Source organism: Vulpes lagopus, chromosome 24, assembly GCF_018345385.1.
Source record: "Vulpes lagopus strain Blue_001 chromosome 24, ASM1834538v1, whole genome shotgun sequence".
Classification (NCBI taxonomy): domain Eukaryota; kingdom Metazoa; phylum Chordata; class Mammalia; order Carnivora; family Canidae; genus Vulpes; species Vulpes lagopus.
Genome location: NC_054847.1, coordinates 3,277,098 through 3,291,434, shown reverse-complemented (window position 1 = coordinate 3,291,434; position 14,337 = coordinate 3,277,098). Strand labels below are relative to the sequence as shown.

The window sequence follows — 14,337 nt, the reverse complement described above, 5'->3', positions numbered from 1 at the left end:
CCCAGTCTGGCCCAACAAAGTGCAGACAAGTACACACAGCCCAGCAGTCCCGGCCCCCACACTCACTCCCAGGCCCTCATCTGCCTGAGAGCTGTGCTCACCTCCCTGCCTCCGCCCTGGACTGTCCACAAGTCCCCAGGACCTGTAAGGGCACCCCTGTAAGTCCCCAACTTCACAGACAGGGGATCAATGGTTAAGGACCAGCTGGTTGAGTGCTCCCCAGCGCACCAGGGCTAATTCCACTGCATTTCACTAGTGGAGGCAGGGGGAGATTTGGGAAGGCACTGGAGGGGAAGGGGTATCTGACCACCTGGTAACCCGGTCATCCGGTCGAGAGTGAGAGCTGGGGTAGGGGAAATAAGTGGGACCACCATCCATCACATGTCTGCCTCTGGCAGATGGAATGAATATTCAGGGGCCAGGACAGGCTTTTCCAGGCTTCCTTCTGCTGATCCTGCATCCTGTTTTTCTGTGCATCTGGAGGGGGAGGTTAGAGAAAGAGGGTGGGCGAGGGGCAGACTGAAGGGGAAGGCACCTCCCCCCCAAGCTCGGCAGACAGAGGAGGTCAGTGCACAGGAGCAGAGGCCTGGAGGCCTCACTGGCTCGGGAACAGCTCAGGGGAATGACGTGGGGCCACCAGAGGCCTGGCAGGTCAGCACTTTTCAGGTCTCAGTGTCCTACCTCTACCATCAAAGGAGGGAGGTGAGGACCAGGTGAGCAGGAAGGCCTGTCCTTCTGGGCTTCCCAGGCCTCATGCAGACATCAGCCCTGGAGCCCCTGTCTCACCACCTAAGGAGGGACCCAGGGATCTGGCCCACCCTCCTCCACATAACACATCCAGGCTCCCACCAAAGGCTGTTAACAGCGAGGGCAAGGAAGGGTCGCAGAAACTCCCCAAAATCACAGCAAACCCCAGAACACCTTGCATGCCTGCTGGGGAGGAGTTCATGCCTACCTGCCCTTCTTCCCCTGGAGCCTTCTTACCCAGAAACACAATTCAACATGAAGGGGAAGCTGAACGGCCAGACAGTTACCAATTCTTTTTAGAAAAAAAATTTTTAAATCATGGTAATGTGCCAAATGAGGCACACAGGAAAGATCAGAGTGGGACAAAGCGTGGGGATGGACACCTCACCCCAGATTCTGAAGGTCAGCCCCTGACCCTCCCATGCTACAGCTCTGGACACTTCTGGATCATCTAAAAGCTGTTAAGAGATTCTGTTGCCTGCAGGGAAAGGAGATCAGGGTGAGAGAGCAAAGGGTGGGAAGGGTCCATGTTGTCACCCAGCCCCCACCCCCATGAGCCCTCTCCAGGAATGCCTCCTCCCTTCCTCCTCGGAGACCTCAGGCTCATTATCTAGATTAGATTACAAGCTGGGCCTGGACTACTGTATCATCAGTGGGCTAGGGCTGGCCTAGACTTGGCCAGAACAACAGGACACACACAGAGTGCAGGGTGCAGTCAAACACCCTATTCCCACCTAAGGCACCTTGGCCACCCCCACTCCAGAGCACAGCTGGGTCAGCTCGTGAGCTGACACCCCAACATTTAGTGTCTTGGTGTCAAGTGGAGACACCATCCTCCCATTTAATCCTCACGAACAGGAGAACCGAGGCTCCAGAGAGGATAAGTAACTTGCTCAAGGTCAAGGGCTTGGGAGGAGCAGAGCTGTGATTTGAACCCAGGCCTTCCACCTTGCCACACTAGTCAAGGCACTTTGCAAAACCTTTACCATTGCTTCTGCACTGGAGCCTCACACTCCAACTCACTTAGCATTACACGTCTACTATGTGCAGGTGCCAGGCACAGACTCACCATGGGACCAGCCTCCACCCTCAACGACTATGGGTCTAACAGGGAAGATAGCTACCCCATTCTATGGAGGAGGAAACCAAAGCAGGAAGGGTTAAGGAGCTGGCTGAAGTCCCAGATAAAAGGCCAGGAGAACAGGAGCTAGAATCCCAGGTCTCGGGGTGTGCTGAGGGCACCTGGCTGCCTGGAGGTTTCTCTCTCTGCTGCATTGCTCAGGAGTGGCACTGCGCTGGCTGCAGAATGTGGTGGCAGCCTCCCCACGTCTGTTAGGGTGCACGGGGGCAGTGTGACCTGTGAGTGCAGTGGCACAAAGTAGGGATGAAGGCACCGGGTTCTGTCCTGCCACTGACCACGGGCCTCCCAAGGTGCTGACTCAGCTGTTCCTCAAGGTGGCTTCTGCAGTGTCCTGGACCAGCAGTGCCAGGATCAGACATGAAGATGGGGCCCCCAACAGTCCACCAGATCCAGGGCAGGGCCACCCCCAACATCTCCGTGAAGGGCCTGGGGCCCCATTTGGTCGTGGCCTCCTCCAGACCCATGGTCCACCCAACTAGGAGGGCTAAGGGGTCAACATGGGGAAGGCGGTGACATTCTAGCTCAGCCAAGCCACTGCCAGAACAGATTGCTAGAATGTCTTGTGGGGTGGGGAGGGGGAGCAAATAAATAACCCCCGGGCTCGGTTTATGTTTAAGTTTCAAAAAAACAACAGTATTTGGGTCCTGTCCCAGATTCAGCAAATGCCTCCAATTAATTGTGGATTTTGTTTCTCATTTTAGATCAGTGCTCAGCTCACACCCTCTGCCATTAGCTCATCCTTACGTCTCTCCTGTCAGAGGATCCCCCAACTCTTTCTTTGTGGGAGGCAGGAGCTATGGAGCCCAAGCTCAGCCCCCTCTTCTACCTTTGGGCTCCCTGAGGAGTACAGATCAGGCCAGCTCTGTCCAAATCTGACCCTCTGGGGTCCCTTCATTCCTGGGGACAACCAGGTTCCCCCTTCTCTCATGGAGTTCGTTGGTGGATGCCGGGCTATGAGGAAACCCCAGTACAGTGAACGGCCCGTTCTGCAGCTTCACCTTCTACTCTGACATGCCAGTCTCCTGGGGCAACCACCGGCCAGCTTCATCTTCCCCAACACACACACACACACACCAGGCACAGGCATGTACACGGTCACTTCAATAGACTCGCCCTAAGAGAGCCTTGCAGGCCTGGCTGGCTCAGTGGGTAGAGCAAGGGACTCCCGACTTCAGGGGGCTGAGGTTAAGCCCCAAGCTGGATGTGGAGATTACTTAAAAAAAAAAAAGAAAAAGTATCCCCCAACTCTGGATTCAGTGATGGGGGTGGCAGCATCTGTGAAAGGCCAACCTAAGGCCAAGTCTGAAGACTGGAAGGGAGGAAATCCCAGATTCCTGAGCTTCAGTGCTCTCATCTGCCAAATGGAACCATAACCCAGATCTGCCTACCTCACAGGTCAGCGAGACAATGAATCAAATGAAAAAAGGTGGGTGTACGGGTTGTTCATAAATGGCACAATGCTGCAGAGATAAGATGACTGTGTTCCCCTGCAGAATCCTCTAGACCCAGCAGGGACACATTGCTGCCACTAGCACTTATAAGAGTCCCAGAGCTCACCTTATCTCACTGAGAGGAGGATCTCATCCTTCTCAATTCCCAGATGGGCACGCTGAGGCTCGGAGGCCCAGCCAGGCCCTTCTGTTGCAGCTCAGGCTCAAATGAATGAATGAATCATGGGAGACCCAGCATCTCTGTCCCATGCTCCATGCCCGTCATCTGGTCCCTGAAAGCACAGCGTACCTGGAACCACCTGTCCTTCCCCTACCTCATTCAATTGGGCTCTGGCTCAGGGGGCTCTGACTTCTGTCCTCCAGGAAATGATACCATTGCCTTCCAATTTAGCTTTTTCAGCCAATACAGGAAAAAAGGGGAGGGGGGAGGTACACGCAGTTCAATTTCAAGAATCCTGTCATAAGCAAAACAAACAGCCCAAAAGCCAGAATGGTCCATACCTGTGGGTTTTCAGGGGCTTCCCCAAGATGCTCCCAGGGAAAAAAAGCCTGTGTGTCAGCACCCACCAGGGACCAGGCTCCGATCATATCACTTCCTCCTGGGTCCTCTCCACAAGCCCATGGGAACAGGAACCCTCATTCCCATTTACAGAGAAGGAAATGGGGGTGCAGCTTGCCCTGGACCGCAGAGTATGCAAGTGGTCACAGGGGCCACACTGCTTCCTCTCTGTTAGGGCCTGTCTTCCTCCCACACACATCTTTTTTTTTTTTTTTTAAAGATGTTCATTTATGTATTCATGAGAGACACAGAGAGAGGGGCAGAGACACAGGCAGAGGGAGAAGCAGGCTCCATGCCAGGAACCCGACGAAGAGACTCGACCCCAGGACCCCGGGGTCACAACCTGAGCCAAAGGCAGCTGCTCAATCACTGAGCCACCCAGGTGTCCCACACACATACCTCTTAACCCCTAATCAATCTGTCCTCTGCCTTTGCCCAGCTGCTAGTGTTCCAGGCTCCAGGTTAGCACCCGCATCCACCCACCACCTATATCTGGCCCCAAGATAGTTATCATGTCCTGGCAGAGTGGATGCTATCCGAGAGCACAGAAATAGGGGCGCCATGGTGGATGGGAGTGGGGAGCGGGGGTCCCCTTGAGGGGCCTCTCCCCGCCCAGGTCTCCTGTACCAGGTCTGTCCCTAGTAGCCATTGGTGGGCCCAGGCTCATCCAGGGCTCAGGCATGTTGGCGACAGTCCTGGGGAGAGGCTGAGCTGACCCAGGGTCCAAAGAAAGCAGCAGCAGCTGTTGGAAAAGGGGCTGGTCTGACAAAGGCTGTCCCGTCACCTGATCCCCCTTCTGGCCCCAAGGGCTCTGATGGCTCCTCCAGCCACAGGCCTGAGTGGAAATCCCAACCGGCCTCACCGGCCAGCGCCGCCCACTGAGCCTCCATTCTACAACATCACCAACATTACTATTCCTGTTGTCCACTCCTCTCCCAGCACAGCCAGAGGCCCCACCGCAGGCATGACCCCTTCTCCCCTGAGGGCCCTCCTCCCCGGAGGACCCTCCTCCCCTGAGCACCCTCTCCTGCTCTGACCAACGGCCTGGCCACAAAGGGCAGGGCACACAGGGGTACCATCGAGAGGGGTGAACTGATGCACTGATGGCCTCTCCCAGCTGTTAAACTCTCCAAGCCTAGCGGTCACCCCCCCAGTGTCACCTTGGGGCCCCCAAATAAAGAAGCATGTATATATATATAAGGTGGGGAGTATAGGATGTTGTGCCTTTCTAGCAAGCCTGGGGAACAGTTATCACCCAGCCCCTGTGATCGCAGCCCTGAGAGACTGGACTTCAGGATGGCAGCCCCACCCCAGACCCCGTGTGGCACAGATGGATCCTAGCCTGGCCAAGCCTGAGGTCATTCCCTCAGGGGACTGACCCTCACACCCAGAGCTCCTCCTCTTCCCCAGAAAGCCAGGGGCTCCATCAGCCCTGGATAGTGAGACACCAGGTTCTCGGCTAAGCCCCGTCTAGAAGACAAACTGACAAATGGCTCAGACAACACACGAGGAAGAAAGGTGAGCAGACTGAGGCACACGGGTCTGGGGTCCCGCACGGCCTTCCAGGGTCTGCACTTCCCCACCTGTCCTTTCAGTCTCGGGCCTCACCCCACCACCCTCACTCACACACATTCCAGCCACCCCTGACAGGCTGCCAGAAACATCCTTCCCCAACCCCACAACCTATCTCCTCCGCCTTGCAAACCCAGCTCAGGTGCTTCCTCTGAGGAGACTTCCATGATTGGCCAGGCTGGATGAGAAGCTCTTCAGGCTCTAGCGTCCCTGCCTCAATCCCTCCCCAGGGCTGTGACGGGCACTGGGGGTTCCTTGAGGACAGGAGCAGGTTCTCTCAGTACCCTCAGCACTTCCGCATCATGGCCCACGGTGGGCAAGCCACAAACAGGAGGATGACAGCCAGGACGAATAAGGTCCCCACAACCTGACCAGGCTGGCTGAGTGTAAGTGAGGCACCTGGGGGCCCCTGGGTGGCTCAGGGCATGATCTCAACGCCCGTATCGAGTCCCACATCGGGCTCCTGCATGGAGCCTGCTTCTCCCTCTGCCTGTGTCTCTGCCTCTCTCTGTCTCTCACGAATAAATAAATAACATCTTTTAAAAAAAAAAGTAAGTTTAGCATCTAAAACGAGGGGCCAGCAGGGACATCCCTGGGAAGCTGCTCTGGGAGCCCCAGCACAGGAGCAGCTGCAGAGTCCGTCCCTGCAGCCCCGTGGGGCTGCTGCTGCAACCGCCCACTCACTCCCAGCCGCGGGGCTCAGCCTAGAGATGCTGCGGCCTTCACCCCGCAGAGGCGGAGGCGGAGGCAGACATGCCTGCGGCTCACTGCCCTGCTGCAGGGCCGAGGCAGCCCCAGGGGCCTGGCTGCCGCCCCAGGCCCAGACACAGCCTGGGAGGCACAAAGGCCCACCCCCAGGGCACCCCGGTTGGCTCTCTGTGTGCCCCACTGCCTGCAGCTCCAGTTCCCACTCTTGGCCCATGCTGGGGGTCCCACTCCCACCCACCTGCTGGGCGGTGGGCGTGAAGGTGAGGCCCAGGAAACGGAGGGAAGAAGCCCTGCAAAGAGTAGAGCGGAAACGGGTATGAGGGCAATGGCTCACTGGCCGTAGCGGTGAAGTCGTGGTCCAGCAAACCACACAGACCCAAGGTCAGCCATCCTGGCATTTCTGCCCCTAAACGCCGTCTCAGGCTGGAAGGAGACTCTGGCAGAGGGCTGAGGACAAGCCCTCTGTCGCATCTGGCCTAACGCCAGGCAAGGCCGCCCAGCAGGGCCACAGCCCACTCCTGAGAACTGCAGTCTCTGCGCCCAGGCGCTGCAGCCCCGGGCTCGGGCAAGCTCCTCCAGTCCTGGACCATTCTCCTGGGGGAGGTGGTACCTTGCAGCAAGGCCTCAGTCCCTCAGAAAGGCCTATGGCCGGCAGGGATACGAAGGCCTTCCCTGAAGGGCCGCGATCCCACAGCTCCAGCTGCCCTACCCTGAAAACCATCCTGCACCCTGAAATCCCAGGGGGTCTCCTGGGCCTCTACCAGCCCTGCCTAAGGAACCCATGTGAGCACTGTGCACTGAGCTGGAGAAGCCACAGCCACTGCAGCAGGACTCAGCGTCACAGAACAGATATTTCAGGGGGCCTGCGCCAGACTTGCACGGGTCAGACTCAAGCTGGACCCACAAGAGCTGCCTTCCCGCTCCACAGAGCCAGTCCACAGGCGCGGGCAACAAGCTCCCCAGGGGCAGTGGGGCGGGTCCCAGACGAGATGCCACTCCTGCAACAGACTTCTGTGTTGGCCAGTGCATGTGCGTGTGCGGTCAGTTGCATGACTGTTTCCTCCCCAAGAACATTTTTAAAAAATAGTAGTAACATCACTCTATAAAGGAAACACTGTTGCAACAACAAAAACAAAAGGAGACAAACTCTCCTAATAAAGAGGGTTTCTTTATCCTGAATGAACTGGATGCAGCTTTTCTTTTTGGGAAAACACACTCACATACACACCGCATTACCTCATCTGTCCTCCTTGGCTTGCACAAACTCTCGTGTTGGATGGCATCCAGAAACCTCTGGCTGTGCCCTCACCCTACACACCCCGAAAGGGTAAAGGTCACATCTAGGTAAGGATCCAGTGGGGGACAAGGGCCCTCAAATCTCATTTCATGGGGGAGGAAGGTCTTGGGGACCCAAATCTGTCAGTTGATCAGTACGAGACAACACCTTCCTGGTCAGGAGGGATCAGGAAGGGTCCTTAGAGATTCGCACTTCATTTGCATGGCCCCCCAAAGACACAGTAGGTAAGCCGGACAGTTGACCAGGAGAGCCCACGGGCAGGCCACGCGACTGCTCAGCCTCAGTTTCTTCAATTGTTCAGTGGGAATCATCATGACCTCACCTGGTTGCAGTGGGGATGAGCATTTCTCCTGAGCACCTGCACGTAGAAGGCGCACCATAAACCACGGCTGTGGGGGCTGTGGGACACCTGCTGGCTCAGGGCATGATCCTAGAATTCAGGGATCGAGTCCCACAGCAGGCTCCCCTCAGGGGAGCCCCTGCTCCCTCTGCCTCTGTCTCTGCCTCTCTCTCTCATGAATAAATAAATAAAGCCTTTAAAAAAACAACAAAACAAAACAATACCCACGGCGGTCATTATTAAGTTAATGTTTGACAAAGGCTCCCCTGAGCAAGAAGAGTCTGCCTTTCCATTTTCACTGGCCCAGCCCTGACCCGCCAGCCCTCAGCATACAGCCAGCTTTGCTCCCCCATCCACACGTGAGTGGCCTCTTCGGGAGGTGGTAGCCTCTTTGGGGAGGCCCCAGGAGCTCCAGGGCCAGCCAGGTCCCATGAGCACCCCTTCCAGGGCACAAGACCAGCTCCTTTGGGGAATGATGAGCCCTGCTTGTGTCCACTTAACCTGCACAGCAGGCTGCATGGCACGTGCCACTTCTATCAGGTGAGGAAACAGGTTCAGAGAGGTCAACGAGACTTGCCCAAGGGCAGTAACGCCTGAGGAGCAATCCAAATCCAGCTTTCTAAAAAGTCTTGCAAGTGCCTGTGCGCAATCTTCGGTGCCTCCCTCTTCCTCCCTCAGGGACCCTCCTGTCCTCCCCATCCTACATCCCACAACTGGAGCCCCTGCCCAGCCTCCTCCAAGCTGCCCGGGCCAGTCCTCTGTCAGTGCCTTGCTGGGTGGTTTTAGCACTGGCATCCTCTTCTTTGCACTTTTAATTCCAAAAGGAGACTTGCCAAACAGGCTTTTGAAAAACACAACACATCAGGGTGACATCCAATAGCCAGCCTTCCTCCCCCAGGTGCCCTCTCACCTGGAGACCAGAAGCTGCCACTCAGAGGCTCTCCCTGGCCAGTAGCCTTGAGCTGTATGAGCACCCCAGTTCACATGCACACCTGAGTCTTCAGCAGGGGTACTAGGGATGCTCAGGAAAGGCTGAGCCCATTAATCAGAATCCATGGAGGAAAAGTGAAAGACCACCTCCTGCTTCATTACTGCCAGCATGGTTGTTTCTTTACCAGCTCGTCCCCACCCTCCCACCTAGAATGTCAGCTCCCTGAGGGTGGGGTTTGGTTTTGTTCAGCCCTGTACCCCCTGTCCCTAGAATAGTGCCCAGCACATAGTGGGTATTTGAGGTTCATTTCATGGATAAAAGAATGAATAAGCAAACTCCCAACACTTAACTGATGGCCAAAGTAAAGAAGCCCAGAGAGAAGGGAGAAACTTACCCAGAGCCACTGGGTTTATGTGTAAGGTGAGTTAAGATTCACTCCAGAACTGTCTGATTCCCTCCCCTGCTACTGGTTGCCCCTGTACACACACACACACACACACACACACACACCACCACCACCACCACCACCACCACCACAACCACCCGGGGACTGGGACATCATAAGCCCTGATCAGCTAAGGGCTCAGCAGGGATTAGCTGTCTATACAGGCCTGTAATGGACACTCACAGGGAGAGGGATGGGAAAAAGGCCTAGGCAGGGACGGCGGGCTCCAGAGTGGCTTCATTGTACTGCTCTGCCCCACAGGGCTGGCATTTAGTGAGCACTGGCTGTGTGCTGGGCACTGTCCAAGGCTTTACTCCCCAAAACAAATACATGCAGAGGAAACATTATTGCCCCAATTTATACGTGAAGGTCCTGCACCTTGCCCAAGGTCTTGGCTAGATGGGGAAACTGAGGACTGCCTGCCTGCCAAGAACATGTGTGTTGTCTCTCCAACATGTCCTTGTAGTCTTTTCTCCTGTGGTGGGAAAGAGGCCTAATGCTGAGGGTAGGACCCAGGGATTCCAGAACACGATGGAAACAGAACCATGCAAGACTTGGTGTTGGGTTAAGGCAAGAGGGAGAGGCAAAAGCATTGTCTTCACATTGTCCAAGTCACACAGCTTACAAGGGACAAGCTGGATCAAGACTGCGTAGTCCAGGGATGCCTGGGTGGCTCAGTGGTTGAGCATCTACCGTCAGCTCAGGTTGTGATCCTGGGGTCCTGGGATCAAGTTCCACATCAGGCTCCCCGCGTGGAGCCTGTTCTCTCTCTGCCTGTGTTTCTCATGAATAAATAAAAAAAATAAAATAAAAGACTGCCTAGTCCAGGGGTAGGGACCTAGCCGGCTGCCAGAAGTCAGAGATGGGAAAGGGGCTCCTGAAGGGGTCATCTGTGGGGAAGGGAGAAGAATCCAAACTGTGGCTTCTCTGAGAATCCAAGAGACATACAGATTTCCCCACACGACTTGATCAAATCTGGCCCAAAGCTACCACCCAGCCACCTCTTACCACTCCCAACACAGCCTGTTCCTTTTCTTCAAGTGAACAGGTGGTCTCCTGTGCTCACTCTCACCCCACATGTTGGCTCACATAGATCCTCCCAGAATACCTCCATGCCCCATGCAACCCAGTCAGCACACCCTTCTCTGCAGGCCCCTGGGCAAGACAGCCTTTGCCTCATTCTGAGTCCTGGCACAAGCCAGCAGACTCTACCGAGTGGGGATTCAGCTCATCCCTGAGCCCCAGCCCAGCCAGGGCCCACTGGAGCTCAGGGAAGTCTGGAGTCTATGTCTCCAACCTCTCCATGCCCACATTCCTTAGCCAAATGTCCCCTGAGTCCCCACAGACACCCTAGCATTGATGATGCCTGGCTCAGGAACCTCCCCTCCAGCAGGCAAGGTGAACCATCTCTACCAATAACTCGGGTTCAAGGAGAAGCTGCTCTGGGGGTAGAGAGTACAAAAGCCATGTGCAAGCTCAGAGGAAAGAGACACGGATCAAGGAGATAGAGAGAGGCCAAGGAAAAGGTGCCATTGGGTAAGATGTGGGCACAGACAAGAGACAGGGACAGGAAGCATCCTCCGATGCCCAGGGACAGAGAGAGGGACACCAGGATGAGGAGAAATGCAGAATACAGGGGGAGAGGACCAACTTTTGGCTGCGGCCTGGGGAAGCAGGGAGGTAAGAGGAGCCTGGAGCCTCACAGGCCCTCCTGCAGACCCAGATGGGCCCCACTCCCAGGGCACCCGCTATTCTATGTGGTCGGCTCCTCTTAAGGCTGCTGTGAGGGTAAGGACTGGTTGTACAGGCCTGGCTCCAGCTGAGGCTGGTAGGGCTACTTTGTTAGGAGACCTTGACCACCCGACAAGCATGGTGCCATCGGGGCCATGTGTCAGGGTCCTATAAATAACTGCCATTGCACCTTTCTTCTGGTGAGCCCTGGGCCCTGCCCCCTCCCAGCTGGGCCTCCCCCCTCCCAGCAGACTCAGGGAGTCAGAAAGAGTACACACTCCCACCCTCCACGCCCCCCACTCCCCCCCGCCACCCCGCGCCACAGCCTTCTTCCTTGTGCTTATCATCAGCCCAGCTTTGGCCTCCCTCAAGTACGCATGCTCCATGAGTGAGGACTCCTAAGCAGTAGGCCTCAGGCGCAAGGGCCAGCAGGCCAGATTCCACTCCCACCCAGCTGTCCCTTCTGCCCCACCTGCCCCTCCCCCAAAGGGCCCAGCAGGCCAACCTCTAATCCTCTGTCATCTGACCCAGGCTCCACCCTACATTGGCTCTGCCCAGCCACCCTACTGAGGCCCAAAAATGGACAGAGTCATTTACAGAGGGTCCAATGAGCCAAATGCAATAGGAAGATGACCTCATGACCCCCCCCAGCCCCAGCTCCAGGCACACGCTCTGCACCCCAGGACTCTGGGGCAGCCAGAGGCAAGCAGTGCTCAGACCCTGATGACCCTTTCAATACACTCTCATGCCTCCTCACAGCCAGAGGCCATGGGACCTTACAAAAGTAGGCTGCACAGCAATCCGAGCCATGCACACCCCGCTCCCCAGTGCACCCTGGGCTCAGCCCAGGACCAGGCACACAGCACATGTCCAAGGCAGGATTTGCTGAACTTGGGGGAAAAAAGAGAAGCATGCAACACAAATCAGCCCACCCCCAGGCCTGCATCAGGGCTCCCAAAGCCAAGCCCCTAAATGCACTTGTTTGTCCATAAACAGTCACTCCACACCTGCACCTGCAGGGGCCGCACACACAGACCTGCCCTCCCGTCAGGGGGAGCACCCAGAAGAGGGATACAGGGGTGGGAGGAGGATGAGATGGGTATTGCCCAGCCAAGACCCACAGAGAGACGTGCTAGGCTGGGGACGTAAGAGAACTGGCTCCACAGGCACCACAGGGCAAGTCTTCCTTGACACAGTCACCCTCTGAACCCTGGTGGATATTTGGGCTGTGGGAAGACGCAGGTAACTGGGAAAGAAGAAAAGGAGAGACGAGGCCCCCCTACCTATGCGGATGATATCCAGGTCCTGCACCAAGGGTCCTGCTTGTCCCTGGTCAGGAAATGCCCTCCTGTGGCAACACAACTGGAATTGTCCTCATGACGCACGGATCTGGCCGAGGCAGGGTGGGGACAGGGGCAGGGGTGCCCGTGAGACCAGTGGCAATGGGAATTAGATGGGGTCCTGAACGCTGCCAGAAGATGCTGCAGGGGCAGCTCTCGATCCAGGCTGCACCAGACTCTGAACCATAGGAGGGCAAAGGGGAGAGGCTGGTGTGCACTGGGGCATCAGGCTTCCCCGGAACGGGCTGCAGCAGGGTCCTGAAGGAAGCCTGCTCTCAGGCTTCCCGTACCCCTAAACAACCCGAGTCTGTTGGAGCCCAGGCTTGGGCAGGGCCGGCCCCGGACCGAGGCCAGCGTCCACGGCTGACCAGCTGTCAGCTAACTGCCCATGCCCTGGAACAGGAGCTGAAGGGGGGGGGGGCGGTGGCAGCTCTGTGGGGTCAGTGATGACACTGCCACTTAAAAGGGAGACACAGCTCATGCCTACAGCCCCTGAAATGAGTGAAAGAGGCCACTGCAGAGACAAGGCAACCAGGGCAAAGGAGATACCCAAGGAGCAAAGGGGAGCAGGGGAGGAGTAGGACATCAGTGGAGTGGGGGCAGGGCCTGGCTAACCTTCTGCTTCCCATTCATCTTCCTCAGCTCCTGAGGAGCAGGAAGTCGGCTAAGCCCAGGGCTAAACCCAGAGCTGCCGGCTCCAGGCACCTAGATGGATTACCCAGTCCTGGGCCGGCGGGGGGTGGAGGAAGCAAGGGCAGCCCCCCCCCCCCCCACAGGGGCGCTTATTGAAGCCTTCCCAGCCCAGGCGGCTTTCTGCGCTGCTCTAATCCCTCCTGCAGCCCGGGGCAGGGCGGGTGGGGGCGGTGGGGAGGGGGAGGGGGAGGGGGGTCAGCTGCTGGGCAGGCCGGATCTGGGGCGGCGAGGGTCCTAACCTGCACCACACCCACCCACGTCCTCGGCCTGGGACTTCAGGGATGAGCCGCTGGGCACTTGGGGAGGCTCCGAGGAGGCTCCGGTCGCTGCCCCCTCCCATCGCGTGGCTGCATCCTTAGGGAGCCCGCAGGTCTCGGCTGCAGAAGTCATTGTTTACCGCCAGCCGCGGGCGGAGCGGGCCGGCCCCCGGGTCCCCCGCAGGCTGAGCGCCGCGCGGCGGAGGGCAGGCTCCGCCGGGGCCTGGGGGGACCCGGCAGCTCAGACTCTGCCATCCTGGGTTTCAGGGCCCGGGTCGGCAGGGGAAGTGGCGTCAGCGGCTGCACCAGCGGTGTCCGGGATGGACAGCGGAGCCCAGCGGCCCCCCCCCCCGCACCCCGGAGCGCCCCGAGGCCTGGCTCCATCCCCGCGCCCCCGGCCGCGCGCTCCGGGCACCGGGGACTCGGGCTTCCCGCGGCGCCCTCCGCGCCCCGGGTGTCCCCTGCCCGCCAGGTGCGGGCCCCCCCGGCCCCGGGAGCGCGGAGCCCGGCGGGGACTGGGCACCTCCCGAGGGGCGCGCGGTCTGCGCTCCCGGGGCCGCGCCGGAGTGTCCAGGCCGCGGGCAGCTCCCGGGAAGGAAAGCGGGTCGCGCTGCGGCCGGCGGGGCGGGGCGGGCGGGGCGGGGGACCGGGGCGCCGCGTCGCCTCCCAGCTGCGGGGCCCTCGGCCTCGGGGCGGCCTCGCCGGGCCCGGGCGCGGGGAGCAGCGTGGCCGGCCCTGGTCTGGGGCGGCGGGGGGGCGCCAAGCCGGGCGCGGGGCGCGAACCCGGGGACCGCTGCGCCCGCCCTGGCCCCGGGGTGCGGGGGGGACGGCGCCCGGGAGCAGCAGGGCCCCGAGGCCGCGCCGGCCCCTCACCTTCTCCTGCGCGCGCGTGAGCTTCTTCTGCACGTTGCTGGCGATCTTGCCCGCCGTCACCCCCTTGCTGCCCATCTCGGCCATCGCGGCTGCGGCCTCGCCGGCGGGGCGCCGACCTGCCAGCCCAGCCCAGCCCCGCGCAGCCCAGCCCCAGCCCAGCCCCGCGCAGCCCCGCGCCAGGCGGCCGAGCCCAGCGACTGAGGCGGAGCGTGCGCCCCGCGAGCGTGCGGCCGAGCGACGCGGGGACCGGGG

At 58.8% G+C, this 14,337-nt stretch overlaps 1 protein-coding gene across 16 annotated transcripts in view; it reads right to left on the bottom strand.

The window, feature by feature from the left end:
* BIN1 (bridging integrator 1) overlaps window positions 1-14,337 on the bottom strand; it is a 51,925-nt gene extending 37,588 nt beyond the window's left edge. For 3 of the 16 annotated variants that reach the window (XM_041739611.1, XM_041739612.1, XM_041739597.1), the window contains exon 1: window positions 14,086-14,334. In XM_041739611.1, coding sequence (XP_041595545.1) covers window positions 14,086-14,169 — 84 coding nt within the window. In that variant the 5' untranslated portion in view covers window positions 14,170-14,334. Of the gene's footprint in view, window positions 1-14,085 lie in introns of all 16 variants that reach the window. The other 13 variants (XM_041739613.1, XM_041739600.1, XM_041739603.1 and 10 more) reach the window with 8 other exon arrangements.